This window comes from Ornithorhynchus anatinus, chromosome 1 (genome assembly GCF_004115215.2).
Source record: "Ornithorhynchus anatinus isolate Pmale09 chromosome 1, mOrnAna1.pri.v4, whole genome shotgun sequence".
NCBI lineage: Eukaryota > Metazoa > Chordata > Mammalia > Monotremata > Ornithorhynchidae > Ornithorhynchus > Ornithorhynchus anatinus.
Window position 1 is genome coordinate 22,129,267 of NC_041728.1, and position 27,352 is coordinate 22,156,618.

General features: G+C 48.0%; 2 protein-coding genes across 3 annotated transcripts in view; one reads left to right on the top strand and one right to left on the bottom strand.

Annotated features, from left to right (window-relative positions):
* MRPS27 (mitochondrial ribosomal protein S27) overlaps positions 1–7,798 on the bottom strand; it is a 67,993-nt gene extending 60,195 nt beyond the window's left edge. The window contains exons 1-2 of one of the 2 annotated variants that reach the window (XM_029074011.2): positions 7,716–7,798; positions 598–675 (exon numbers count right to left, since the gene is read on the bottom strand). In XM_029074011.2, the coding sequence (XP_028929844.1) occupies positions 598–675; positions 7,716–7,776 (139 nt within the window). In that variant the 5' untranslated portion in view covers positions 7,777–7,798. Of the gene's footprint in view, positions 1–597; positions 676–3,979; positions 4,051–7,715 lie in introns of those variants that run through there. The other variant, XM_029074019.2, reaches the window with a different exon arrangement.
* A 79-nt stretch (positions 7,799–7,877) lies between these two features.
* On the top strand, positions 7,878–27,142 carry PTCD2 (pentatricopeptide repeat domain 2). The gene is made up of 10 exons (XM_039911290.1): positions 7,878–7,964; positions 10,240–10,329; positions 12,676–12,805; positions 16,835–16,952; positions 19,037–19,115; positions 20,672–20,763; positions 22,323–22,436; positions 24,252–24,326; positions 25,040–25,153; positions 26,789–27,142. Exons 1-10 carry the CDS (start codon positions 7,883–7,885, stop codon positions 27,011–27,013), a joined length of 1,119 nt encoding a protein of 372 aa, XP_039767224.1. The 5' UTR covers positions 7,878–7,882; the 3' UTR covers positions 27,014–27,142.
* The last annotated feature ends 210 nt before the right edge of the window (positions 27,143–27,352 follow it).

Sequence of the window (27,352 nt, forward strand, 5' to 3'; positions counted from 1 at the left end):
AGCTTACAGTCGCAGCGGTGGGGAAGGTACACAGTAAGCGCTTAATAAATACCGTTCCTAAAGAAATCCTATTACTATTATTCCAGTGCTGGGGAAATAAATTGAAAATCCTAGAGACAAAGGCTTTCTGGGTTTTGTGCAAAAGCGGGCTCGGCACTGGCTCAATAAATGCTCAGCAGAGGAGGTCACTGAGACACAGAGCGCAACAATTCGATTAATGGCAAATACCGGGTTACAGTGGATGATGTCCCCCAAAAGCTGAAAATACATTTCCTTTAGTTCATGGATGATGAGGTAGAGCAAGGTCGTAAAGGCCACCAAAGACAAAAAGGGGAAAATCATCAAGGGAAAGAAAGCAATTATGAAATAAAATGAGAATCGGGGAAATACAGAGAAATCAAAAGCATGGCTAAACACGGTTAAGTTGGCTAGCAACGAAAGTTGGCTAGCAACGAGGATGATTTGAATGCAAAATACTCGCTTATTTGGCTCCTGATTCATCCACTGCCACATACGAAAAGTTCACTTGGAGTTATTCTACTGAGTAACCAGCAACAGCTCATCATCAGTCCAGGAAAAAGAAGGATCTTTACCTACCCATGTCACAATGCTCCTTTTCTCTAGCCTCCCATTTTTGGCTGTCCACATAAGCTGCAGAGAGTAAGCATCTTCTACCTGAGGAAGAAACAAATTCCAAGTGAGCCAAATTAGTTTGTTCAAGCGGGGGTGATTGGAAAAGTTTTATTTCACCAACAATTTTACTTCCATCGATTAAATGGTTTCAAGAACTCTTTTGGTGGATGTTGGGAAATCGTATCATAACCATTCACTTTGTATACATATGATTTATTACAAGATGGATGGAACAAGAGATGAAATTTCTCCTCTAAAAACTCCTGGTCAGAAAGTGATTCACTGGGGTTTCTCCTAAATGGGCCCAAACACATCCTGGAAAAACAAAACTGAATTACAATAATAATAATAATAATAATAATAATAATAATGGCATTTGTTAAGCACTTAAAGCACAGGCCTGAATGGCAGGAGACTTACGTTCTAATCTGGGTTCTGCCACTTGCCTACTGGGTGACCTTGGGCAAATCACTTAACTTCTCCACACCTTAGTTTCCTCATCTGTAAAATGGGAATAATGTACTTCCTCCTTAGACTGTGAGCCTCATGGGAAACAAGGACTAGGATTGATCTGATTGTATGCTATCTGTTCTACCACTTAGCACAGTGCTTGCCACAGAGTAAACACTACAATAATAATATTATTATTATTAACCAGTCAGTCCCTTATGCAACAGGAACTATGTCCAATTGGATACTGCTTGAATTGCTAAAGGGTTTATAGCAGTGCTTGGCACTTAGTAAGCTCTTAACAAATACATCTGTATTATTAGCTGGCCCACAGAGCACTTCCCATAGACATAAATCATAAATAGGGAGGTTCACAGATTTACCCAAAGCCATGAAGCAATCTAATGACAAAGCTAGGAGAAGCAGTAGCAGCAGCAGCATTTATTAAGTGCCCACTTTAAGCAGTGCCCACAGGGAGCTTAAACACTAACGGGGGAGACAACGACATTAAGAAAACTAGAGAGGTCAATAATAAATTATATACAGCTATTTATATATAGCACTACATTTACTTAAAAATAGGGCATTTAAATATATATTTTTATATAACTATATACAGTGCTAGGAAATTAACCAGGGAAAGTTTGTTGGAAGAGGTGGGATTTGGGGAAGGACTTGAGTGCGGGCAGGAAGAACCTGGAACTCAAAAATGGGGATAGAGAGAAGTATATATTAGGAAATATATAATTAAGATATTAGGAAAATATCTAGGATTCCAGAGGATTATAAACTCATTAGCCAAAAATGTAACTCCAGTGAGGGTCATTTTAGGTTTCATTATTTTTTAAGTAAACAAGCTCTATAACAGGTGCTAAACAAAGGAAATAGGGTGGTGCTAACGATAATAGTAATAATTGTGACATCTGTTAAGCATTTATGCCAAGCACTATGCTAAATGTTAGGGTATGTACAGTTGGATCAGACACAGTCCCTGTTCCTTATGGGGATCATAGTCTAAAGGTGTGTGGAGGGAGGGAACAGATGATTACTCTTCTAGAAATGGTAGACGTTAGGGCCCTGATAGACTGTATTAATTACTTGCTCATGCCTCTGTTTACTCAAAAAAGTATACTCTGGGCTCTGCTGCTAAGTTTCTCTCCTGGCTCATGCCACTGCTCTTCAGGAATGTGGCAGCACACATAAGGGCGATCAATTAAGATTTGCTATTATTGATAATGGTGGTGAGGATTTGGATGCGGGGACAGCACTCCCCAAATTATAGGTCACGAGTCAGACTCAGCTGAAAATTGGCGGCATTTACAAGGAAACTGAGCCAGAGATAGTTTTCATTTTAAGGAACAGCAGATAGAATATGACAGGCAGGCTGGAACGGGGGTGAACTCTGCAGTTCAAAATCTAATGTGTGCAATGCTCGCTTGCAAAGTGAAAGTGCTTTTCAGTAGTGGGAAGCAGCATGATCTAGGGGCGAGAGCACAGGCCTAGGGGTCAGAGTGACTGGGTTTGGATCCTGGCTCCACTGCTTGCCTGCTGTAAGACTTAACTTCTCTGGACCTCAGTTCCACCATCTGCATAATGGGGATTCGATACCTGATCTCACTCCTCTGTGAACTGTGAGCTCATGTGGGACTTAATTAGCACACATCTATCACAGTGCTCAGTACAGGGCTTGAAACATAAGTGCTTAACAAATACGACAATTATAAGTGTCAGCTATATGCAGGTATTATCACCACTTTACCCTTTGGGGGCCTTTCAACTGAGATTCCATATCATTATTAGTATTGATAATTTGTTATATCATATATACATATCATTATTATAATTGATAATTTGTTAACCACTTATTATGTGCTAAGCTCCAAGCTCTACTTGTTTGCCTGACTACTTGCTTTGTTTTGTTGTCTGTCTCTCCTGTTTAGACTGTGAGCCCGTTGCTGGGCAGAAATGATCTCTATCTGTTGCCGAATTGTACATTCCATGTGCTTAGTACAGTGCTCTGCATGCAGTAAGCGCTCAATAAATACAATTGAATGAATGAATGAAGCTCTATTTTAAGCACTGGGGTAGATACAAATTTTTTTTTGCTTCTTTTTCTTTTTTCTAATACTTGTTAAGCAAGTATCAAGTACCTGTTAATAGGCTATACACGATTCTAAACACTGGGGAAGAGACAGGATAATCAGATTGGACATGGTCTGTGTCCCATATAGGGTTCAGACTAAATAGGAGGAGTAAATCCCCATTTTACCGATGAGGAAACTGAGGCACAGAGAAGTTAAGTGACTTGCCCAAGGTCACCCAGCAGAGAAGTGTCAGAGCCAGACTTAGAACTCAGGTCCTCTGACTTAATCAGGTTGGACATAGTCACTGTCCCATGTGAGGCTCACAGTCTGAACAGGAGAAAGACAACAGGCAATGAATCCCCATTTTACAGATGAGGACGAGGTCCCTCAGCGACAAGTGGCAGAGGCAGGATTAGAACCCAGGTCCTCTGTCTCCCAGGCCCGGGCTCTTTCCACCAGGTCCCTCTGCTCCCACACTGCACTGGAATCTTCATTCATTCAACCGTATTTATTGAGCGCTTGCTCTGTGCAAAGCACTATACTAAGCGCTCGAGAGTGTACAGTATAACAACACATTCCTGCCCCCAACGAGCTCATGGTTCCTCTCTCCCACAGGTTTTGCCAGAAGGGGATCTTGGGCGGTTCCAACGTCCGTCCAAGGTCAAGGAACTCATGGCGGGGCAAGGGCGGGGACACACGGGCCTCCCTGGGCTCATGCGGGGGCAGGGAACGTGTCTGCCAACTCTTCTTATTCTGTACTCTCCCAAGCGCTTAGTACAGTGCTCTGCCCACAGTAAGGGCTCAATAAATACCACTGATTGATGGAGGTCAGAGCTGCTCCCGTGGCAGACCTCGTCCCGGAGGGGGGCCATGGTGAGGCTCCGCACCGGCCCACTGCGGCCTGATGAGAAGTAGCGTGGCTTAGTGGATAGAGCCCGGGCCTGGGAGTCGAAAGGTCACGGGTTCTAATCCTAGCTCTGTCACTTGTCTGCTGTGTGACCATAAACAAGTCTGTTCACTTCTCTGGGCCTCAGTTACTTCACCTGTAAAATGGAGATTAAGAGTGTGAGCCCTATCTCAGTCAGGGACCGTGTCCAAACTAAGTTATATCTACCGCAGCGCTTAGAAAAAATAATAAGGCAATAATAATGGCATTCGGTAAGCATTTACTATGTATTGAGAACTGTACTAAGCGCTGGGGTAGATACAAGCAAGTCGGGTTGGACACCGTCCCTGTCCCACGTGGGGTTCACAGACTCAATCCCCCTTATACAGGTAAGGGAACTGAGGCCCAGAGAAGTAAAATGACTTGCCTAAGGTCACCCAGCAGACAAGTGGTGGATCTGGGTTTAGAACTCACAACCTTCTGACTCCAAAATCCATGTTCTATCCACTACGCCACGCTGCTTCTAACAGAACTGGGCACACAGTAATCACTTGACAAATAGCATAATTATTATTATTATAGTGTCCTTTCCCAAGAGCTTAGTAAAGTGCTTTGCACACAGTAAGTGCTTAATAAATACAATAAACAATAATAATACAATGGAGAGAGGGCTGAAGCCTTTCTTATGGCATTTGTTTGTTTTGTTTGGTATTTGGTAAGCGCTTACTATGTGCCAAGCACTGTTCTAAGTATTGGGGTAGATACAAGGTAATCAGGTTGTCCCACATGGGGCTCACACTTTTAACCCCCATTTTACAAATGAGGTAACTGAGGCCCAGAGAGGTTAAGTGACTTATCCAAGGTCACACAGCAGAGAAGTGGCGGATGCGGGATAGGAACCCACGTCCTGACTCCCAGAGCTCTTTCCACTAAGCCACGCTAGTTACCTACTACGTGCCGGGCACCGTACTAAGCGCCGGGGTAGCTCCAAGCTAACCGGGTTGGACCCAATCCCTGTCCACCGTGGGGCTCCGATCCTCACCCCACTTTCACAGGTGAGGGAGCCGAGGCCAAGTGGAGCCACCGGCCCAAGGTGACAGCGTGGACAAGTGAGGGCGGTGGGGGTTGGAACCCAAAAGGAGAAGCAGCGTGGCTTAGAGGATAGAGCACCGGCCTGGGAGTCAGAAGGTCACGGGTTCTAATCCCATTCCGCCACATGTCTGCTGTGTGAGCTTGGGCGAGTCACTTCACTTCTCTGGGCCTCAGTTACCTCATCTGTAAAATGGGGAATGACACTGAGAGCCCTATGTGGGACAGGGACTCTGTCCCACCTGACTACTTTGGGCAAGTCACTTAATTTCTCTGGGCCTCAGTGACCTCATCTGTAAAATGGGGATTAAGATTGTGAGCCTCAAGTGGGACAACCTGATGACCCTGTAGAACAGTGCTCTGCACATAGTAAGCGTTTAACAAATACCAACATTATTATTATTATCTACCCTACCACTTAGAACAGTGCTTGGCACACAGTAAGCGCTTAGCACACAGTAAGTGCTTAACAAGTACCATCATTATTGAGAGCTCACCTCCTCCAGGAAGCCTTCTGAGACTGAGCCCTCCTTTTCCCAACCCCACCTCCTCTCCCCATTCCCTTCTACCCCCTCCCCCTCGTACGTGTGTATATTTGTATGCATTTTTAATTACTCTATTTTATTAATGATGTGTCTCTATCTACGATTCTATTTATCTTGATGGTAATAATGTTGGTATTTGTTAAGCGCTTACTATGTGCAGAGCACTGTTCTAAGCGCTGGGGTAGACACAGGGGAATCAGGTTGTCCCACATGGGGCTCACAGTCTTAATCTCCATTTTACAGATGAGATAACTGAGGCACAGAGAAGTGAAGTGACTTGCCCACAGTCACACAGCTGACAAGTGGCAGAGCTGGGATTCGAACTCATGACCTCTGACTCCAAAGCCCATGCTCTTTCCACTGAGCCACGCTGCCTCAATGCCTGATTACTGGTTTTGTTGTCCGTCGCCCCCGTTTAGACTGTGAGCCCATTATTGGGCAGGGATTGTCTCTGTGGCCGAATTGTACATTCCAAGTGCTTAGGACAGTGCTCTGCACACAGTAAGTGCTCAATAAATAAGATTGACTGACTAAATGAATGAATACAATTGAATGAAAGTGTTCTTTTGGAAGAAGCAGCGTGGCTCAGTGGAAAGAGCCCGGGCTTGGGGGGGTCAGAGGTTGTGGGTTCTCATCCCAGCTTCACCTGTCTGCTGTGTGACTTTGGGCAAGCCACTTCCCTTCTCTGGGCCTCCGTTCCCTCGTCTGTAAAAGGGGGATGAAGACTGTGAACCCCACGTAGGACAACCTGATTACCCTGTGTCTACCCCAGCGCTTAGAACAGTGCTCTGCACATAGTAAGCGCTTAACAAATACCAACATTATTATTATTATTACCCCAGGACTTAGAAAAGTGCTTGGCACACAGTAAGCACTGAAATACCATCGTTATTATGTGAGCCCCACGTGGGCCAATCTGATTACCCTGTATCTACCCCAGCACTTGGAACAGTGCTTGACACATTGTGTTTCATAAATACCATAGTAATAATAATAAAAAGGGGGAGGATGCCTGGGAGCCCCAGGTGGGCCAATGGGATTACCCTGTATCTACCCCAGCGCTTAGAAGAGAGCTCAGCACATAGTAAGCAACTTCACAGATACTATAATAATAAAAGGGGGAGGATACCCGCGAGCCCTACGTGGGCCAATGGGATTACCCTGCATCTACCCCAGCGTTTAGAACAGCGCTCAGCACATAGTAAGCACTTCAAATACCATAATAACAATCATAATAAAAAGGGGGAGGAGGCCTGGGAGCCCCACGTGGGCCAATGGGATCGCCCTGCATCTACCCCAGCGCTTAGAACAGTGCTCAGCACATAGTAAGCACTTCAAATACCATAATAACAGTAATAATAAAAAGGGGGAGGACGCCTGGGAGCCCCAAGTGGGCCAATGGGATCGCCCTGCATCTACCCCAGAGCTTAGAACAGTGCTCAGCACATGGTAAACTCTTCAAATACCATAATAACAATAATGATAAAAAGGGGGAGGAGGCCTGGGAGTCCCACGTGGGCCAACCTGATAGACTCGGGTCTTCCCCAGCGCTTAGAACAGTGCTCAGCACATAGTAAACACTTCAACTACCATAATAACAGTAATAATAAAAAGGGGGAGGAGGCCTGGGAGCCCCACGTGGGCCAACCTGATAGACTCGGGTCTTCCCCAGGGCTTAGAACAGTGCTCGGCACATAGTAAGCACTTCAAATACCATAATAACAATCATAATAAAAAGGGGGAGGACGCCTGGGAGCCCCACGTGGGCCAATGGGATTACCCTGCATCTACCCCAGCGTTTAGAACAGTGCTCAGCACATAATAAGGACTTCACAAATGCCATAACAATAATAAAAGGGGGAGGAGGCCTGGGAGCCCCACGTGGGCCAATGGGATCGCCCTGCATTCCCCCCCCAGCGCTTAGAACAGTGCTCAGCACATAGTAAGGGCTTCACAAATACCATCATCATTATTGTGGTTATTATGATTATTATTATTTCCCCGCCGGAGGGAGGGAAAGCCACGCACCTGGGCCGCACACTGCACGCCTGGCCTGCCCGGCCCGGGCCAGGACCGCCAACGCCGCCATCGTGGAAGGGACCAAGTGCGCGCCGGGGGGGAGGAGGCTCCTCCTTCTCTCCCTTCCTCCCCCCCCCCCCCGCGGCCCCGCGCGTTTGGTAGGGCCCGGGGTCGGCATGGCGATGGCGGCGTTGGCGGCCCGGAGCGCGCGGCCGGCGCTAGTGGTGGGCTGGCGCGCGGGCCTCGGCGGCCCTGCAGGTAGCCCTAAGGCCAGCGTGGCGCAGGGGAAAGAGCGCGGACTGGGGAGTCAGACGTCGCGGGTTCGAATCCCACTTCGGTCCAGTCGCGCCTCTGAGCCTCAGTGACCTCATCTGGAAAATGGGCCTGAACGTGGCTCAGGAGAGTCGGGGGCCAGGGGTTCGAATCCCGACTCTGCCACTTAATAATAATAATGTTGGTATTTGTTAAGCGCTTCCTATGTGCAGAGCACTGTTCTAAGACATAAGGGAATCAGGTGGTCCCACATGGGGCTCACGGGCTTCATCCCCATTTTACAGATAAGGGAACTGAGGCAGACTTGCCCACAGTCACACAGCTGACAACTGGTGGAGCTGGGATTCGAACCCATGGCCTCTGACTCCAAAGCCCGGGCTCTTTCCACCGAGCCACGCTGCTTCACTTGGCTGGGGCAAGTCACTTCACTTCCCTGGGCCTCGCTGACCTCCTCTGTCAAATGGGAAGGAAGACTGGGAGCCCCACGTGGGACCACCTGATTAAAATAAAAATGGTGGTATTTGTTAAGTGCTTACTATGTGCAAAGCACTGTTCTAAGCGCTGGGGTATATAAGGTGATCAGGTGGTCCCACGTGGGGTTTACAGTTTTAATCCCCCTTTTACAGATGAGGTCACTGAGGCACAGAGAAGTGAAGTGACTTGCCCAAAGTCACACGGCTGGCCAGCGGCGGAGCTGGGGTTAGAATCCGTGACCTCTGACTCCCAAGCCCGCACTCTTTCCACTGAGCCACGCTGCTTCTCTATCTCACCCAGCGCTTAGAACAGTGCTCTGCACATAGGAAGCGCTTAACAAATGCCAACATTACTATTATTATTATTATTAAGTCACTTCACCTCTCTGGGCCTCAGTTCCCTCCTCTGTAAATTGGGGATGAAGAGTGTGAGCCTCACAGGGGACAACCTGATGACCCTGTATCTACCCCAGTGCTTAGAACAGTGCTCTGTACATAGTAAGCGCTTAACAAATACCAACATTATTATTATTATTATTACCTTGTAGAGAAGCAGTGTGGCTCAGTGGCAAGAGCCCGGGCTGGGGAGTCAGAGGTCATGGGTTCAAATTCTACTCTACCACTTGTCAGCTATGTGACTTTGGGCAAGTCACTTTACTTCTCTGTGCCTCAGTTCCCTCATTTGGAAAATGGGCATTAAGACTGTGAACCCCACCTGGGACAACCTGATCACCTTGTATCCTCCCCAGCACTTAGTGCTCTGCACAAAGTGCTTAACAAATGCCATCATTATTATTATTGATCCCCATTTTACAGATGAGGTAACTGAGGCCCAGAGAAGTTAAGTGACTTGCCCAAAGTCACGTAGCTAACAAGTGGTGGAGTAGGGATTAGAACACACAACCTCTGACTCCCAGGTCCGGGCTGTTTTCCACCAGGCCCTGCTGCTTCTCATTTCTGCCCCTCAATAAGTCTTGAATAGCTATGCTGGGGAAATGGCTCAATCTACTATTTATGGTATTTATTAAGTGCTTAAAATGTGTTAACTTCTCTGGACCTCAGTTTCCTCATCTGTAAAATGGAGATTCAAAACCCATCCTCCCTCCTACTTAGATTGTGAGCCCCATGTGGGGCAGGGATCGAGTCTGACTTGGTTTGTGCTTTATTGCTGTATTGTCATAATAATAATAATGATGGTATTTGTTAAGCATTTATTATGTGCCAAGCACTGTTCTAAGTGCTGGGGTAGTTACAAGCTAATCAGGCTGTCCCACGCGTGGGGCTCATAGTCTTAATCCCCATTTTACAGATGAGGTAACAGAGGCACAGAGAAGTTAAGTGGTTTGCCCAAGGTCACAGAGCAGACAGGTGGCAGAATGGGGATTAGAACCCACGTCCTCTGATTCCCAAGCCTGTGCTCTTGCCGCTAAGCTATGGTGCTTCTCTATTGTATTTTCCAAGCGCTTAATATAGCGCTTTGCACTCAGTAAGCGCTCAATAAATACGATTGAATGAATGAATTACCTTGTCTCTATCCTGCTGCTTACCACAGTGCTTGGCATGTAGTAAGGGTTTAACAAATGCCATTATTATCATTAAACCTACTTCTTCCACCTGGACTCTTGCCAGATGGTTCACAATGGCGGTCATGCTTAAATGGGGATGAAACAGACTGATTAGAAAGTATTTTTAACCCCGTTCAGCTGTCATCTGCCACATAGATGCTAAGTAAAAGCATTGGCATTATAGCATATTTAATTTTCTCTCTTTCTCTTTGGTACTTTTAGCTAAACGTTATCTGCTGACAGATGATATTGTGAAACTGCAAGAATTTCAGCAGAAGAAGGTGGCTACTTATAAATTTCACGGCAATAAAGGTAATAAGTGGATTTGGCTAATCCCGCCGGCAGAGCTCCGTCTGTGTATTGTGCCTTCAGGCCAGTCAGGTGACGAATCTGAGGGCAATCTGCTTCACACTTTGCACCCCTTTGACCATCCCACCTCACTGATCCATTTTTACCACTGATTGGATGTGGCTGAGCTGTGTGATTTTGTAAGACGAGCAGTGAGTCTGGACTCCTAGATTCAAGTCTCAGATCTGCCACTGCCCTGTTGGGTGGGCTTGGACAAGTCCCTTAACCTCTGTACCCCAGTTTCCTGATTTTTTGCGTTGAGGATAAAAATGTCTGTCTCTTTGTACCTCAAAGGGTATACCTTGGAGCAAATTAACTCACTGTTGTGCAATGCTTTGGAAAAATAGCACTGCAAAATTGAGATTTTTAAAAATAATTGGTATTATTATTATTACCTATAGGGGCATTGCCGATTATCATGGAAAATAGACCAGTCTTTCCCCAGAACAAATAGTTCTCAAGGATCCAAACAGCAATTTTGGCACAGCTACCAACGAAACAATGAAATAATTGGTGCTTTTCATGGAAAATTTCTTTTTTCATATTTTGTAGCAATATATTATTGGCCAAGAGATCTTGAACTTCTAAATATTAGTCCTTAGTAACCTAACGTTAAAAGATGTGGCCACAAAAAATGCGACTGGTTGTAAATAGCAGGCCCAGAAAAATCTCCTTTACAGGCCATTGCTCCAGAACCGACAACTCACACAAAGCCCCATTCAGATACTGAAACTGTCTTCCAAAGGATAAAATCTGAAAGGAGAGATTTATTTATTTTCCTGTGTCTTTAAATTTTTCCTGTGTGCATTCACATCTCTGTTAGAGGAGCTGGGTTTTTTTTGAGTCATTTTGTACAGGGCACTTAATAGTATTTTTTTAAATTATGGGATCCATTTAGCATTTGCCATGGGATAAGCGCTGGTATTGACACAAGATAACCAGGTGGGATATAGTCCCTATCCTGCACAGGACTCACAGTCAAACTGGGAGGGAAAACAGATATTTTATTCCATTTGGCGGATGAGGGAGCTGAGGCGCAGAGACATTCAGGGCCTTGCCCAAGGACACACAGCAGTTCGGTGGAAGTGGCAGAACTGGCTTCAGAGCTCTGCATCACCTCGCCCCCTCCTACCTCACCTCCCTTCTCTCTTTCTACTGGCCACCCCGTACACTCCGCTCCTCTGCCCCTCACCTCCTCACGGTCCCCCGTTCACACCTGTCCCGCCGTCGACCCCTGGCCCACGTCCTACCGCTGTCCTGGAATGCCCTGCCTCCTCACCTCCGTCAAACTAACTCTCTTCCCCTCTTCAAAGCCCTACTGAGAGCTCATCTCCTCCAAGCGGTCTTCCTAGACTGAGCCCCCCACTTCCCCTCTGTTCCCCCTCCCTCCCCCTACCCTCTGCTCTTTCCCCTTCCCCTCCCCTCAGCACTGTGCTCATTCGTATATATTATTTATTACCCTATTTATTTTGTTAATAAGGTATATATCCCTTTCATTCTATTTATCTTGATGATGTCTTGTTTTTGTTATGTTCTGTTTTGCTTTGCCGCCTGTCTCCCCCGTCTCTATCTGTTGCCGAATTGTACGTTCCAAGCGCGTAGTACAGTGCTGTGCACATAGTAAGCGCTCATTAAAGACTGTTAAATGAATGAATAAATGAATGAACTGGAATTCGTACCCGGATCTCCTGGATCTTGCCGCTGAGCGCCCCTTGGTGGTAATTGGTGGTGGTGATGGTTCTAAAAATCACAGTGTCTCAGGAGGTTGTCCTGTTGTCCCTTTATCATCATCATTATTATTATTATTATTATGGTATTTGTTAATGCTTTCTATGTGCCAGCCACTGTTCTAAGTGCTGGGATAGATACAAGATAGGTTGGACACAGACCCGGTCCCACAAAGGGCTCACAGTCTTAATCCCCATTTTACAGAGAAGGGAACTGAGGCCTGGATAAGTTAGGGTGACTTGCCCAAGGTCACACAGCAGACAAGTGGCTGATCCAGCACTTGGCAGAAGGAAGCCCCCGGCAGCATTGAGGAGGTGGCGGGCGGCATCAATGGTGCCATTTTTCATTTTCATCAGGGTGCATTTATCGAGTGCCCACCGGGTCCAAGATGCTGGGTTAGGGAATGACCTGCTGTGTGACCTCTTTACCATTCCTCAGTTTCCTCATCTGTAAAATGGAGGGAGTAATTCTGCCCATCTCCGCTGACAGAACTGTCGTGGAATGGATGAGATCAAAGTCCTGAAATGTGCTTTGGAAAATAATTGCTTTTTAAATTCCAGGGGTCGTTGTTATTCTTTTCAGAAACTTACTTCAGGAACATAGAAGAAAAATTAACTAAGAATGAGCTAATCTTGAAGGATGAGTTGAAAATTCTGCTCCATTTGTGTGAGAGTCAAGCAGACGTGGACCTGGCCCGAAATGTCATATATAGGTAAGACCCAAATCCTCCCCCTCTGGCCTCGCTCTCTCTGGCCTTTTTTCCTCAGAGGAAGAAGAAGAGCTTAAGTGGAGGAGGTGATGAGAAGGGTTCTGGCAGTTGGTTTGGAGATGAGGCCTAGACCCAGGTCATTGCCAAGAATGTTTCTGGTGGAACCCAAGCCACGGCACGGTGTTCTCTCCCCTGACCCACAATGGGAAGCCAGCCAGGAAATGAGCCCATCTGCAGCACCTTCAACCCCCCAGGAACCCTCTGCCCTGGACCTACTTCCCCTCACCCTACATTTTTGGGCTGCTGCCTTACAAGAATAGTTAGTACTGGTCATTTCTTGGTGGGCACAGCCCCGTCCATCCTCAGTCAATCAGTCAGGAACAACTCACCCCAGATCCATAGCACCTCACTTTTCTGTGGTGAAATTTGGACTTGAGGGCTCTGGCTAGTTTGGAGAATCTGGGCCCTCCTTGGTCTAACTCTTCTGATGCTACCGGAGGATATTGGGAATGACAAATGGCTTTTGAAAATTGCAGTATTATAATGACCTGAAAGAGGCTGCTTTTCCTCTGCCAGAATGGGGATGGCTGGAGCGACCGCAGGGTCCCCACCATCCCTGAAATCCAGGAGTGCCATCTGGTCATGCCTCTCTTCTCCAGATCCGTGTGCTTCTTGGGACCTGGGGGCTTCCAGAGGTAGAAGGGGAACAGAACTCTCTCCTTCCTCTCTTGTCCTTCCTCCCTTCGTCTTCCCTTTCTCCTTCTCCCTTCCATGTTGCTCTCCCCTTTTTCTCCCCTCTTCATCTTCTCCCACCCTCTGTGTCTCTCCTTGACACAGGGTGACTTTGTGTAGGAAGTTGCATATTCCACTTCCTGAGGATGGAGAACCCCCCATCCCCTACACCCTCAGCTCTGGACATACTTCCCTTCACCTTAAATGTCTGGACTGCTGCCTTATAAGAATAGTTAGTACCATTCATTCATTCAGTCATATTAATTGAACGCTTACTGTGTGTAGAGCACTGTCCTAAGCACTTGGAAAGCACAGTTTGGTAACGGATAGAGACAATCTCTACCAGGCATTTCCTGGTGGGCATAGGCCTCTCCATCCTCAGTCAATCAGTCATTCAATAGTATTTAGTATTCATTCAGTCAGTCATATTTATTGAACAATAAACAGACACATTCCCTGCCCACAGTATTAAACTGTGCCGGGCCCTGTACGGAATGCTTAGGAGAGTGCAGTTCAATAAAGTTGGTGATACAATCCCTATCCACAAAGAACTAACAGTCTACAGGGAGAGACAGACACTAAAATAAATTACAGAAAGGAGAAATGGTAGGCCCTCACCTACCCCTGTGGTCTGAGGATTTCCCAGATGCTTCTCTTCAAAGCCTGCCTCTGGGCCCTCGCTGCCATATAGGGAGCAGCAGAGTAGCAATCTCCAGCTTTATTTTTGCTCTCCCGTAATTAAAAGCCAACACTCAATCTGCTAGAGTAGGACACAGAGGCTCTTAGAGACGACGACCTCCCTCCCTTCCCCCTCCCCAACCCCAGTACCGTTCCCATAACATCCACCCAAGCCGACCACAGACCGAATGGAGGTAAATATGTGGGAAGGAGATTGCAAAGATTCATTCTTTCCCCTCGATGGGCTCTCGGGTCTGGGAAACAAATACCACCAGCAGCTTTTAGACAAGAATAATGATGCTGAGGATGGTAGGAATAAGAGCTCTGATCCCAAATGGGCACTCATGGGTCATGGGTGGCCCAGGCCCCATCAGTCAGTCAATCAGTGGAATTACTGAGTGCTTATTATGTGCACAGCACTGTACTAAGCATCTGGGAGAGTATAGCACAACAAAGTTGGTAAGCATATTACCTGCCCACAAGATGCTTACAGATTCTATGAAAAATCCATCTCATTTGCAGAGTTTCCCCTTCCACTCCCACTTTGTGTTTGACCAGAACTAAAAGAAGTAAAAGCTTGCAGATCCGAGTTTTCTCCTCTGTCACCCGGCTCTGCCCATTCTTGGGGGGAAGACGGGGTATATGCAGAAAACTAGCCAAATGGCAGCCAGCAGCTGCAAGAGAAGACTGAGAAGAAAGGCGGCGGCCTAGACGAAAGAACTTGGGGTTGGCAGTCAAGTGACCTGCTTTCTAGTCCCAGCTCTGCCCCACCGGCCTGTTATATAATAATAATGGTATTTATTAAGTGCTTACTATGTGTCAAGCACTTTTCTAAGCGCTAGGGTAGATAGAAGCTAATCAAGTTGGACACAGTCCCTGTCCCACATGGGGCTCACAGTAATAATAATAAGAATGTTGGTATTTGTTAAGCACTTACTATGTGCCAAGCACTGTTCTAAGCACTGGGGTAGACACAGGGGAATCAGGTTGTCCCACGTGGGGCTCACAGTCTTAATCCCCATTTTACAGATGAGGGAACTGAGGCACCGAGAAGTTAAGTGACTTGCCCAAAGTCACACAGCTGACAAGTGGCCGAGCTGGGATTTGAACCCATGACCTCTGACTCCAAAGCCTGTGCTCTTTCCACTGAGCCACGCTGTCTTAATTCCCACTTTACAGATGAGGTACTGAGGCCCAGAGAAGTGAAGTGACTTGCCCAAGGTCACACAGCAGAGAAATGGCAGAACTGGGATTAGAACCCAGGTCCTTCCCACATCCAGGCCTGTGCTCTATCTACTAAGCCACGTGACTTGGGACAAATCGCTTCACCTTTGGGTTTCCCCATCTGTACAGTGGAGATAAGATACTTGTTCTCTGGCCCTGTGTGGGTCAGGAATTGTGTCCGATCTAATTACCTTGTATCTTCCCTGTTGCTGGGCACCTAGTAAGCACATGATAAATACAATTTCAAAAGAGGTAAAAAGCTGGTTGATACACAGTTTGGGTCACCGAAAGGGAGTCGGGGGGTGACTATTGCCCCGCATTTGCACCCTGGGCCCTCTTTCAGTCCGGCCACGGAGTTCTGGCGAGGTTGGGTGGTGACAAAGACACGTTGACAAGACTGTGCTGTGCTTTGATCAATCAATCAACCATTTTTATTGAGCGCTTACTATGTGCAGAGCACTGTACTAAGCCCTTGGGAGAGTACAGTACAACAGAATTAGCAGAAACGTTCCCTGCCCATAGCAAACTTACAGTCTAGAGGGGGAGAGAGACATTAATGTGAATAAATAGGTATAATACAATGTAACGATATGTACGTAAGTGCTGTGGGGTTGAGGGTGGGCCAAATATAAAATGTCCAAAGGTCACATCTAAGTGCATAGATGACACAGAAGGGAGAGTAAGTTGGGGAAAAAGAGGGCTTAATCAGCCCAGGCCTCTTTGAGAAGGTGTGACCTTAAAAAAAGTTTTGAAGATGAAGAGAGCGGTGGTCTGGCATATATGGAGGGGGAAGGAGTTCCAGGTTAGGGGGAGGATGTGGGAAAGGGGTTGGTGGCGAGATAGATGAGATCAGGGCACAGCGAGTAAGCTGGTGCTAGAGGAACGGAGTGTGCGGGCTGGGCTAGGGTACATCAGTGAGGTGAGGTTTCTGTTTGTTGCGGAGGTGGATGGGCAGTCGTTGGAGGTTCTTGAGGAGCGGGGACACACAAACTGAACGTTTTTGTTGCTAAATGATTCATACGGCAGAGTGAAGAATGGATTGGAGTGGGGACAGACAGGAGGCTAGGTGGTCAGCGAGGAGACCTGTAGTCAAGGTGGGGTAGGATAGGAGCTTGGATCAGCGTGGTAGCAGTCCAGATGGAGAGGGAAGCGTGGATTTTAGCGTTGCTGTGAAGGTGGAGCCAACAGGATTTGGTGCCAGATTGAATATTGACTGCCAAGGCTCAAACTGGTGAGAGTGAGCAAGGGCTGCCTGCAACAGGGTGGGCAGGTGCCCCCCGCCCCACAAGAGCCTGAGCACCCCCAAATGGCCTACTCAGCCCACGCTTCACCATGGGGTTTGCACCTTGTCCCGCCCCCACCTTCGATCCTGACGTGACCCGATCTTTTCCGTGCCAGGTACCACGCCCAGAACAAAAATATGGCCTTCGGCGAGTTCAAGTTCGGGCCCCTGTTCATGAGGCTTTGTTACGAGCTGGACTTGGAGGAACCTGCAGTGCAGCTCATCAAAGACCAGGTGTCCGGTTGGCCCTTTGCCGTGGAAGGTGGGGTGGGGGGATCACGAAGGGGGCTGTTTCACCCTCTGGGGCTACTACGGCTGCAGCATCACTGGCCCAAGGTGGCGGCTGGCGTGGGCTGGGGGGCGGGGCTGCTCCGCCAGTGCTCCTTCTCGGGATTTGGTCCTGTGCTCTTTCCACTAGGTCACGAGGTCACCCCCCCGCCGCCTCACAAGTGTGTCAGGATGAAATAGCTGAATATATAAATATACATACATAATCGGTGAGAAAAGGAATAAAATCCACGAGGTCAGGGTGACAGCTGGTATGACGAGATCGATGTGCTGCAAATTAATTGGGGAAGTAGAGGGGATGATTTGTTAAGGGTCAAAGGCTGGAACAGATGGGCGTGGCCAAAATGGGGGCCTTTCCAGGCCGTGGAGGTGGGGCTCGGGTGGGCTCCCAGAGAGGGAGCCCCGCCCCAAACCACTGCCGTTTTAGGGTCTTGTCACTGCTCCCAAGATCTACATCATCGGTCTGGCTTTGACCCCTACACCTCTCCGAGCAGAGGGGACTGGCAAAGGAAGGAGATATAGGGCCACTGTGGGGTGATCCTGGGGTGGACGGCCTGAACCCCCTCCCCATCCCCCCGCCCTGGCATTGCCAGCATCTCGGGCAGAAGATCAGATTGCATTATGTAGAATGATGATGATGGTCGTGGTGATGGTATTTAAGTGCTTACTATGTGGCAGGCATTGTTCTAAGCACTGGGATAGATACAAGCTAATCAGGTTGGACACAGTCCCTGTCTTAAGTGACGCTCACAATCTTAATCCCCATTTGACAGATGAAGTAATCGAGGCACAGAGAAGTGAAGTGTCTTGCCCAGGGTCCCACAGCAGGCAAGTGGCGGAGCCGGGATTAGAACCCCGGTCCTTCTGATGCCCAGGTCCCTGCTCTATCCGTGAGACTCTGCTCCTTCCCTAGAAGCTGAGAACAGTCCTGCTGACTTGCTTTGGTCAGTACGTCAGAGTTCCCAGATAGGGGATTGCTGGTGGGCTTTGAATCAGGCCCAGTTTATCTGGGCAACATTGGCTTTAGTAGTAGAAGTGTATCATCATCATCATCATCATCATCATCATCATCATCAGTGGTATTTTTTGAGTGCTTACTCAGTCCAGTGCTTGAGAGAGTTATACTACAACCGAGTTGGTAGGCATGTTCCCTGCCCACAACGAGTTTACAGTATTGAGGGGGAGACAGGCATTCATTTAAGCAAGTAATTTATAGTATTTAATTTATAGATATGTTCATAAGTGCTGTAGGGCTGAAGGTGAGGCAAATATCAAATGCCCAAAAGGTCACAGCTCCAAGTGCATAGATGATGCAGAAGGGAGAGTCAGGGGAAAGAATACTTAATCGGGGAAGGCTTCTTGGAGGAGATGTAACCGTAATAAGGCTCTGAAGGTGGGGAGGGCAGTGTTGTGGTGGATACAGGTGGTGAAGGTTGTTCCAGGCTGGGGGGAAATAGGGGAAAAGGGTTGGTGCCGAAATTTGGGAAGCAGCATGGCCCAGTGGATAGATCGTATGCCCGGGAGTCAGACGGACCTGGGTTCTTATCCCCACTGTGCCACTTGTCTGCTCTTTGGCCTTGGACAAAACTTTTCTGTACCTCATCTGTAAAATGGGCTTTAGGTCCCCCATGTGGGGCATGAAGTGGGTCCAGATTGATCGGCTTGTATCTATTCCAGCACTTGGAACCATGCCTGGCACATAGTAAGCATTTAAAAAGTACCTTTTAAAAAAAAGATAGATGAGATTGGAGCACTGTGAGCAGGCTAGTGCCAGTGGAGTAAACTGGGTAGTAGGAGATCCGTGAGGTCAGGAAGGAGGGGGCAAGCTGAGCACTTTAAAGCCAATGGTGAGGAGGTTCTGTTTGATGCAGAGTTGGATGGGCAACCACGGGAGGTTCGTGAGGAGTGGAGAGAAATGGTTTGAACTGTTGAGAGGTGTCACCCACAGTCTGAGTAGAGGCAGAGGCAGCGTAAAATTCACCCTGGCTGGTCCAGCTTTTAAAACCAACCCTGCTCTTTGTCTCCTCTAGCACCTGCGGGGGTTCTTTTCCGACTGCACATCATTCAACATTCTGATGGACATGTTATTTACCAAGGGCAATTACCAGAGTAAGTACGATGGTTTGTCAGAGGTGAAACTTTAATAATGTTGGTATTTGTTAAGCGCTTACTATGTGCCGAGCACTGTTCTAAGCGCTGGGGTAGACATAGGGGAAACTTTGCATTTGGAGTATGGGGTGGGACCGGAGGGGATGGATTTTCGGGAGGCGTATATTAATGTCTCCCTCCCCCTCTAGACTGTAGGCTTATTGTGGGTAGGGAATATGTCTAGTGTTATGTTCTACCCTTCCAAGCACTTAATATAGTGCTTTGCATACAGTAAGCTCTCAATAAATACGATCAAAGGAACGAATGAGTGGGAGGAGGGTGAGGGGTAGGAGGGCCGGGCTTCAAAGAGCTACCGGGTCAGAAAGCCGCCGCCATCTGGGTTCTGTTCGGCCCTGACCAGAAATAGCCCGGTCCTGCCAGCAGCCTGGGATGAGCAGGGCTGAGGGGTCTAGGTGGGACCACTGCGAGGAGCGCGGCCTCTGGGCCATTCGCGTTTCCCAAAGTTGGTGCTCGCCCCTGCCCCACAGCCGAGAGAGAAATGATCCTAGACTAGGTTAAAGATTATGTGTGTGATTCCACAGAGTGGCGGCAATCAATCGATCAACGGTATCTGTCGAGTACTTACTTTGTGCAGAGCACTGTACTACGCACTAGGAAGAGTACAATATAACATGTACAGTCCCCATGCCTGCATGCCGTCTGTTCCCTGGTCATCCTGAGCCCATTTATTGTAATAATAATAATAATTACATTTATCAAGTGCTTATTATGTGCTGAGTGCCAAGGTAGATGCAAGGTTGTCAGGTAGAACATAGTCTCTGATACAAGGTTATCAACTAGAGCTTAATCCATGACCTGCTCAAAGCCCATTTTACAGATGCAGAAGAAACTGAAGCCCAGAGAGGTCTGGCCCAAGGTCACACAGCAGACCAGTGGCATAGGCCACTGGGACCAGAGTCTATGTCTGTGACTCTCAGTCTTGCCCCTAGACCTCGTTGCCTCCACTAGGCTGAAACGTGCCATCGTAGGGGCCTGGGTTAGGTATGTGTTCGTGGCATAATCATTTCAATTAAAATACGTTCATTACCCAACCAGCACCCATTGTGCTACGGTGTAAGCTCGATGTGGATGGGGAACTTGTCTACCAACTCTGTTGTATTCTTCTGAGCGCTTAGTACAGTGCTCTGCACACAGTGAACCCTCATTAAATACCAGTGATGAGGCATGTATTTTTCTGTAGTTGGTGCCTATCCCGATAGAGCAGTGGGAGCTAAAGGTAGCTCAAAAAGGAGCGAATACAGCCTGGTGGTCAGAGCCTAGGACGGAAAGTCAGGAGATCTGGGTTCTAATCCCAACTCTATCACTGGCCAGATATGTGACCTTGGGCAAGTTCCCTAACCTCCCTGGGCCTCCTTTTCTTCATCTGCAAAATGGGTATAAAATTCAAGGTCTCCTTCCCTCCTAGTGCCAACCCCAGGGAGGTTCGGAACTTTGTCCAATCCAGTTATGATCGTCCCATGATAATACCCCTGCTGTCCGACTCTATCTCTTGACAGGTGCTTTGGAGGTGTTGATGGAAATGAAAAACCAAGATGTAAAATTCAGTAAAGATACCTACGTCCTTGCCTTTGCTATATGCTTCAAACTGGTAAGAGCATCGCCCTGAATTTGACCTGCAGAGTCTTGTAGAAATAACAAAAATAATAATAATAAAACTAATGCATTTGCTAGGTGTTTACTATGTGCCAGGCACTGTACTAAGCACTGGGGTGGATACAAGGAAATCAGGTTGGATACAGTCCCTGTCCCATATGGTGCTCGCAGTCTTAATCTTCATTTTACAGGTGAGGTAACTGAGGCCCAGAGAAGTGAAGTGACTTGCCCAAGGTCACACAGCAGACAAGTGACAGAGCTGGGATTAGAACCGATGACCTTCTGACCTGTACTGAGCCTTTTTACGTGTAAAGCTTGAAGTGTTTCAAGGTGATTTTTCCATCTGGTTCAGTGTAGAGTAGTAATAGTAATTCTAGTAGTTGAGAAAAGCAGTGTGGCCTAGTGGAAAGAGGATGGGCCTAGTAGTCAGAGGACCTGGGTTCTAATTCTGACCGTGCCACTTTGCTGTGTGACCTTGGATAAGTCCCTTGACGTCTCTGCGAAATCGGGAATGGGTACCTGTTCTCCCTCTTGCTTAGACTGTGAGTCCATATGGGACAGGGACTACGTTAGACCTGATTACCTTGTATCATCCTTAGTGTTTAGAACAGCGCTTGATACATAATAAGAATTTAACAAATACCACAATTATTAATTATTATTAGTTTTAATGGTATGTGTTGAGCCACCACTGGGTGCAGTGCGCTGTACTAAGCTCTTGCCATAATACAAAAGAAGCCCAAGTTAAATGTTCCTTGCCCCCAAGGAGCTTACACTCCAGAAGGGGAAAGAGACCTCACGATACCTGCAGATAGTGGAATTGGAAAATAGGGACCAGAGCTGATGGTGGGAATAAATAAATACATTGGCGTGAGAAGCAGTGTGGCTCAGTGGCAAGAGCACGTGCTTGGGAGTCAGAGGTCATGGGTTCAAATCCCAGCTCGGCCGCTTGTCAGCTGTGGGACTTTGGGCAAGTCACTTAACTTCTCTGTGCCTCAGTTTTCTCATCTGTAAAATGGGAATTAAGACTGTGAGCCCCACGTCGGACAACCTGATCACCTTGTATCCTCCCCAGCGCTTAAAACAGTGCTTTGCACATAGTGCTTAACAAATGCCGTCATTGTTATAAGTAATAATAATTTGTGCCAGGCACTGTAGTAAGTACTGAGGCGGTTACAAGCAAATCAAGTTAAACAGTCCCTTGTCCCACTTGGGGCTCACAGTCGCAATCCCCATTTTACAGAGGTGGTAACTGAGGCCCAGAGAAGTGACATGACTTGCCCAAGGTCACACAGCAGACAAGCAGCAGAGCTGGGATTAGTTCCCATGACCTTATGACTCCGAGGCCTGTGCTTCATCCACTACACCATGCCACTGGAACTCGGGTGTGGGGCCATGGTGGTGTAACAGGCTGGCATGCTCAGCTCTTGTCTCTGAGAATCGTGTAGGAGCCAGGGCCATAAGGGCGGTGCTGCCAGTTGGGAACTGCTAGCCTGGGCTCGGGGCGTCTATTTCATGGTCAAGGTCATTGAGCGGGATGCCCTCTCCCCACAGAACAGCCCGGAGTCTTTCAGAGTCTGCACCACCTTGCTGGAGGAAGCTGTGCTCAGGGGAGCAACACTGACCAAGGGGGCATACTGTTTTGCCGCAGCTCTTGCCCTGAAGCAGGTAGGGATTTGGGGGAGGCAGGGAGTGGGTTTGGGAGAAGGCCACGGGGAGGATAAGTTGGAGTCGGAGGTAGAGGGGGGCCGATGCGGAGGGCCAGTCCTCCATGTTTGATTCCTCGGCTTTGTGCTTCTCGAACATCAGATTTTGTCTTAAAATCCCAGCAGCTTTTGAAATTGTGACTGGGGCCATCTGTGCTCGCAGTGCCAAGGGAAGCCATGGGCCTTCTCAGGTCCTCAACCTGATGGGCAGAGAGAGCCAGAATGGCTCACACAACGCTGGCCCCATCGTGAGGAAAGGTGGAGACAACAAAACCCAAGGCGGAGGTTGCCTCTCCAGGAATCCCCGGCCCCTCTCCTCACCCGCACCTCTGAGATCACCAGGACAGTTCTGGTGGTCACATCTTAAGCAGGGTGTCATCAGGCTGGAAGAAGCAGCAAGATGGGCAGCCTGTGAACGGAGTGGGACAGAATAGCTTACGTCAGCGGGGGCTGAGGAGATCGGTCCTCCCTTGGCGGGGGCAAGCCCTCCCTCAACAGCGGCCAACCCAAATCCCAGCCACGGCCCCATGGGAGTCAGTTTCCCGGCACGCTCAGCTCCTGGGACCCCAAGTGAGTTTTTTCTACCAGCACATTTCTGTGGCCTTCCCGGGAAACTCCCCTTGTCCAGTTGAGACCAGATAGACCCAGCTCGGAGCCGGTCGTGCCCTACCTCTTCCCTGCTTGTGGGCCCGACTCCCTCTGCGTTTTCTCCTTCATGTACTTTGACAAGGAAGTTGTGCTCTGTCTATGGCAGTGGAATGATCATCGTCTATCGGTGGTATTTATTGAGCAACTAATGAGTGCAAAACACTGTATTAGGGCTTGGGGTAATATGATAGAGTTGGTAGGCATGCTTCCTGCCCTCCAAGAGTTCAATCAATTAATCAGTGATATTTATTGAGCACTTACTGTGTGTAGAACGCTGTATTAAGCACTTGGGAGAGTAGAATAGAGTTGGTAGAAACACTCCCTGTCCTCCGAGAGTTCATTCAGTCAGTCAGTGGTATCTATTGAGCATTTACTGTGTGCAGAACACTGTACTAAGCGCTTGGGGGTGTATACTAGAGTTGGTAGACACACTCCCTGCCTTCCAAGAATTCAGTCAGTCAATCAATGATATTTATTGAGCACTTACTGAGTGTAGAGTACTGTATTGAGTGCTTGGGAGAGTATAATAGAGTTGGTAGACAAGCTCTCTACCCTCCAAGAGTTCACAATCAGTAGAGGTGGACTAACAGATAAAAATCAGTATTAGAGTGGCCATATGTCTGATTTTCTTTCCGTCAGTCCGGTTTCCAGACAGTCTGGCCCTTGTCCATTACCGTTGTGGAAGTGGACACGTTTTCGCTCATTAAAAAATTTTTTCCAGGACCCAATCTCCAGCTCCCGAGGCTCCTGCTGCTGAGTTCCACGGCTCAGAAGTGGCTCCTAGGTTCTGAGGGCCGGGGAAGGAGAACACAGTGGCTCTGGATCCCTCACAGTCACACTCTAGGTTTGGGTCAATGTGACATACTTGGGCAAAATGGCAAATGTAAAGTCATCCCGTGCCACTGCATGCCCAGAGTTAAACATGTGACGCCACACGTGTCTCGAGAACCATCAAGAGGCTCCCCCAGGACCCATTTGGGCTTGGCAAGAGAATCTACAGAATGTTTTGCCACAGGGATTGAGTCCTTTAGAGTTAGAATGAACAAATCTGGTTACAGCATTTTCATGGAGTAGAGGTTTTCACATGGGTGACAGTGGTGTGATTTTTTTTTTCTTTCCTCTGTCCCAGAACCACGTGGCAAAAGCCAGATCCATTTATTCTCAGATCATGAACCCAGGAAGCAGAGCCTGCAGAAATCTGAATGTGAGTCGATTCGTCTGATGTGAACTAAAAAAGATAAAACAAATGCAACATAATCTAGATGCTGGGTAAAGTGGAACCCAGTCCTTCCATTGGTGGAATTTATTGAATGCCCACTAGGTGTGGAGTGAAGTATTATATGTGTGGGAGAGGACACCAAAAGTAAAAGGCAACAGGCCCTGCCCTCAGAGGGCTTCCCCAGGGAATGGACTGCTTCCATTAACTATATCTGGACTGGATCCTGTCAGGCCTCTAAGACTCAGTTTCCTCCTTTGTAAAATGGGAATAATGTGGAAAGAGGTGCCCTCTACTGGCTGCACAAGGCTATTGAGAAAATGAATTCACGGTTGTTTGGCGTTCCATGCTAATAATACTAATAATAATAATTGTCATATTTATTAAGTGCTTACTATGTGCCAAGCACTGTCTAAGCTCTGGGGTAGATACAAGATAATCAGGTTGGACACAGTCCCGGGCACACAGTCTTAATCCCCACTTTAAAGATGAGGTAATTGAAGCACAGAGAAGTGACCTGCCCAAGGTCATACAGCACTCAAGTGGCGGAGCCAAGATCAGAACCCAGGTCCTTCTGACTCCCAGGCCTGTGCTCTATCCACTAGGCCACACTGCTTCTGGTTCCCAGACTCCTCTTCTGTAAGATTACTGGGATCGGCTAAGGTCCCCCCTTAACAGACCTTGGCCGGCTTTCTTGTCAGATCCTCATCCTCGCGCAGTCTGATTTGCCGGAAAGTCTTCTGCGGGCCTTAGAGGCAGCTCTGGAGCTAAATCCCTCGAGCCTGGTGAAGAACCCCGAGTTTTCGGAGGAAGTGGTGAGTACCTAGTTACTGCAGAAGCTGTGGGAACTGGGAAGACTCCAGCGAAATGATCGGTCTGTTTGCTTCCCTCCCTCAGTCAGGCCATCCATCCAGGGAATTTGCTGAGTGCCTGCTGGGTGTAAAGCACTATCTTGAGCATCTGGAAGAAAACTAATAATAATAATAATAACGGTATTTGTTAAGCGCTTACAATGTGCCAAGCACTGTTCTTAATAATTGCAGTATTTAAGTGCTTACTATATGCCAGGCACTGTTTTAATTGCTGGGGTAGATATAAAATAATCAGGTTGGACAGAGTACCCGTCCCACAGAGGCCTCACAATCTTAATCCCCATTTTATAGATGAGGTAAGTGACTTGCCCATGGTCACACAGCAGAAGTATGGTGGAGCTGCGATTAGAACTCAAGTCCTTCTGACTCCCAGGCCCTTGCTCTATCCATTAAGCCACGATGTTTCCCTAGGGAGAGTAGAGTAGGTTAGACGGGATCCCTGCCCTCATGGAGCTTACAACGTAGCAGAGGGAGACTCCCTAAAAGAAATTACTGAGAGAAGAAAGCTGTGTGCATTCCTGATCAAGTACCCCACCAACTGTGAGGTCACTTCCTTCATCCTGCTGATGGGGAAAACACCATGGTGATCTTAGAACCAAAGGAATCGGGGTGGAACCGAATTTCTGTCCTGTCCTTGCTGCAGGTCCCTCATAGTCCGGTTCTCCCCTGGCAGACCAGCCCTGGCTGGGGAGCAATCACTCAATCAGTGGTATTTATCGAACGCTTACTCAGTGTGCAGAGTGCTGTATTAAGCGCTTGGGAGAGTATAATATAAGAGTCAGAGAAGCAGATGGCATAGTGGACAGAGCATGGGCCTGGGAATCAGAAGTTCATAGGTTCTAATCCCATTTCCGCCGCTTGTCTGCTGTGTGACCTAGGGCAAGTCACTTTACTTCTCTGTGCCTCAGTTACCTCATCTGTAAAATGGGGATTGAGACCGGGAGCCCCACACGGCACAGGGACCGTGTCCAGCCTGATTTGGTTGTATCCCAAGCATTTACCCCTGTACCCCAGCATTTAGTACAGTGACTGGCACACAGGAAGTGCTTAACAAATGCCATCGTTATTGTTATTATCATTATTATTATGATACACGTTCCCTGCTTATAGTAAACTTACAGTCTAAGGGGAGGTGATCTCTGGCACCGTAAGCAGGACAGTTAGCATATGCTGCCGTGGTCTGGGTGGTACAGTAAGCTAAAAAGCTGGTCCTCCTCTGTGTGAACTAGCAACACGACCTAGAAAGCAGATTTCAGGAAACAAAACGAATGCCCCTTGGGCTTAATTAAGAAGCGATTGGGTTACAGGGGCTGAATGGGACTCTGCTATCCTAATGACTCTCTTAATCTAATAAGTGCCCCATAATTGGCTTCCAACCCTTGTTCTCTGGCATCACTCCCCGGGTAACATATGTCGTTCTAAATCCTCTCTTGCCAATCGTGTCTCCAGCTGCCCCCCTCCGCCTCCTCCCCGTGGCTTCCGGGCGGAGGGTGGCGGGTGGAATGACAGGATGAGAGGAAATCAAGTGAGATGAGAGCTCGCTGGGAAGTCCCAACTTGCTTTTTCTCTCCTATACAGCTGGCAACCGTGAGGGAAAAAGTGGCTACCCAACCAGCCCTGCAAGCCAGGTTTGAGGAGATTTACGACAAGCTGCAAATATCGGGCCAAGTGACCACAAAGCCCCTGGAGGCCCTGCTCTGCCACGTTCCTCAGGGCAGGAAGCCCCACGTGCTTTCCTTAAACATGAGGCTCAAAAGCCGCCGGACTCTCCAGCCTCTCAACTCGACTCTGTTGGCCGAGTAGCCCTGGGCTCGCGTGAACCCCTGACCTGGAAGTCAACCCAGACTGCAGCTGGAACCACCACCGGTGGCTTGCCTGACTTGCGCTCTAGTGGAACGAGACTCACAATAAAAGAATCGGATCCCTGTGGGATTGCGGCTGGTCTTGACCCCTGTACCCAGAGCCCTTAGGGCCGAGTTTTGCCCATTGCAAGGTTTAATATCACTATCTGGAAAGTCCTGGGCCTGGGCTGCTTGTTCCTCTTGGCAGTGGTGTAGCAAAAGTGGACTTGGCTGTGAGCTGCAAGTCTGTGCGATTACAAGAGTTATTTTTTAAGGGCGATCATTGCATCCCACGTAATAG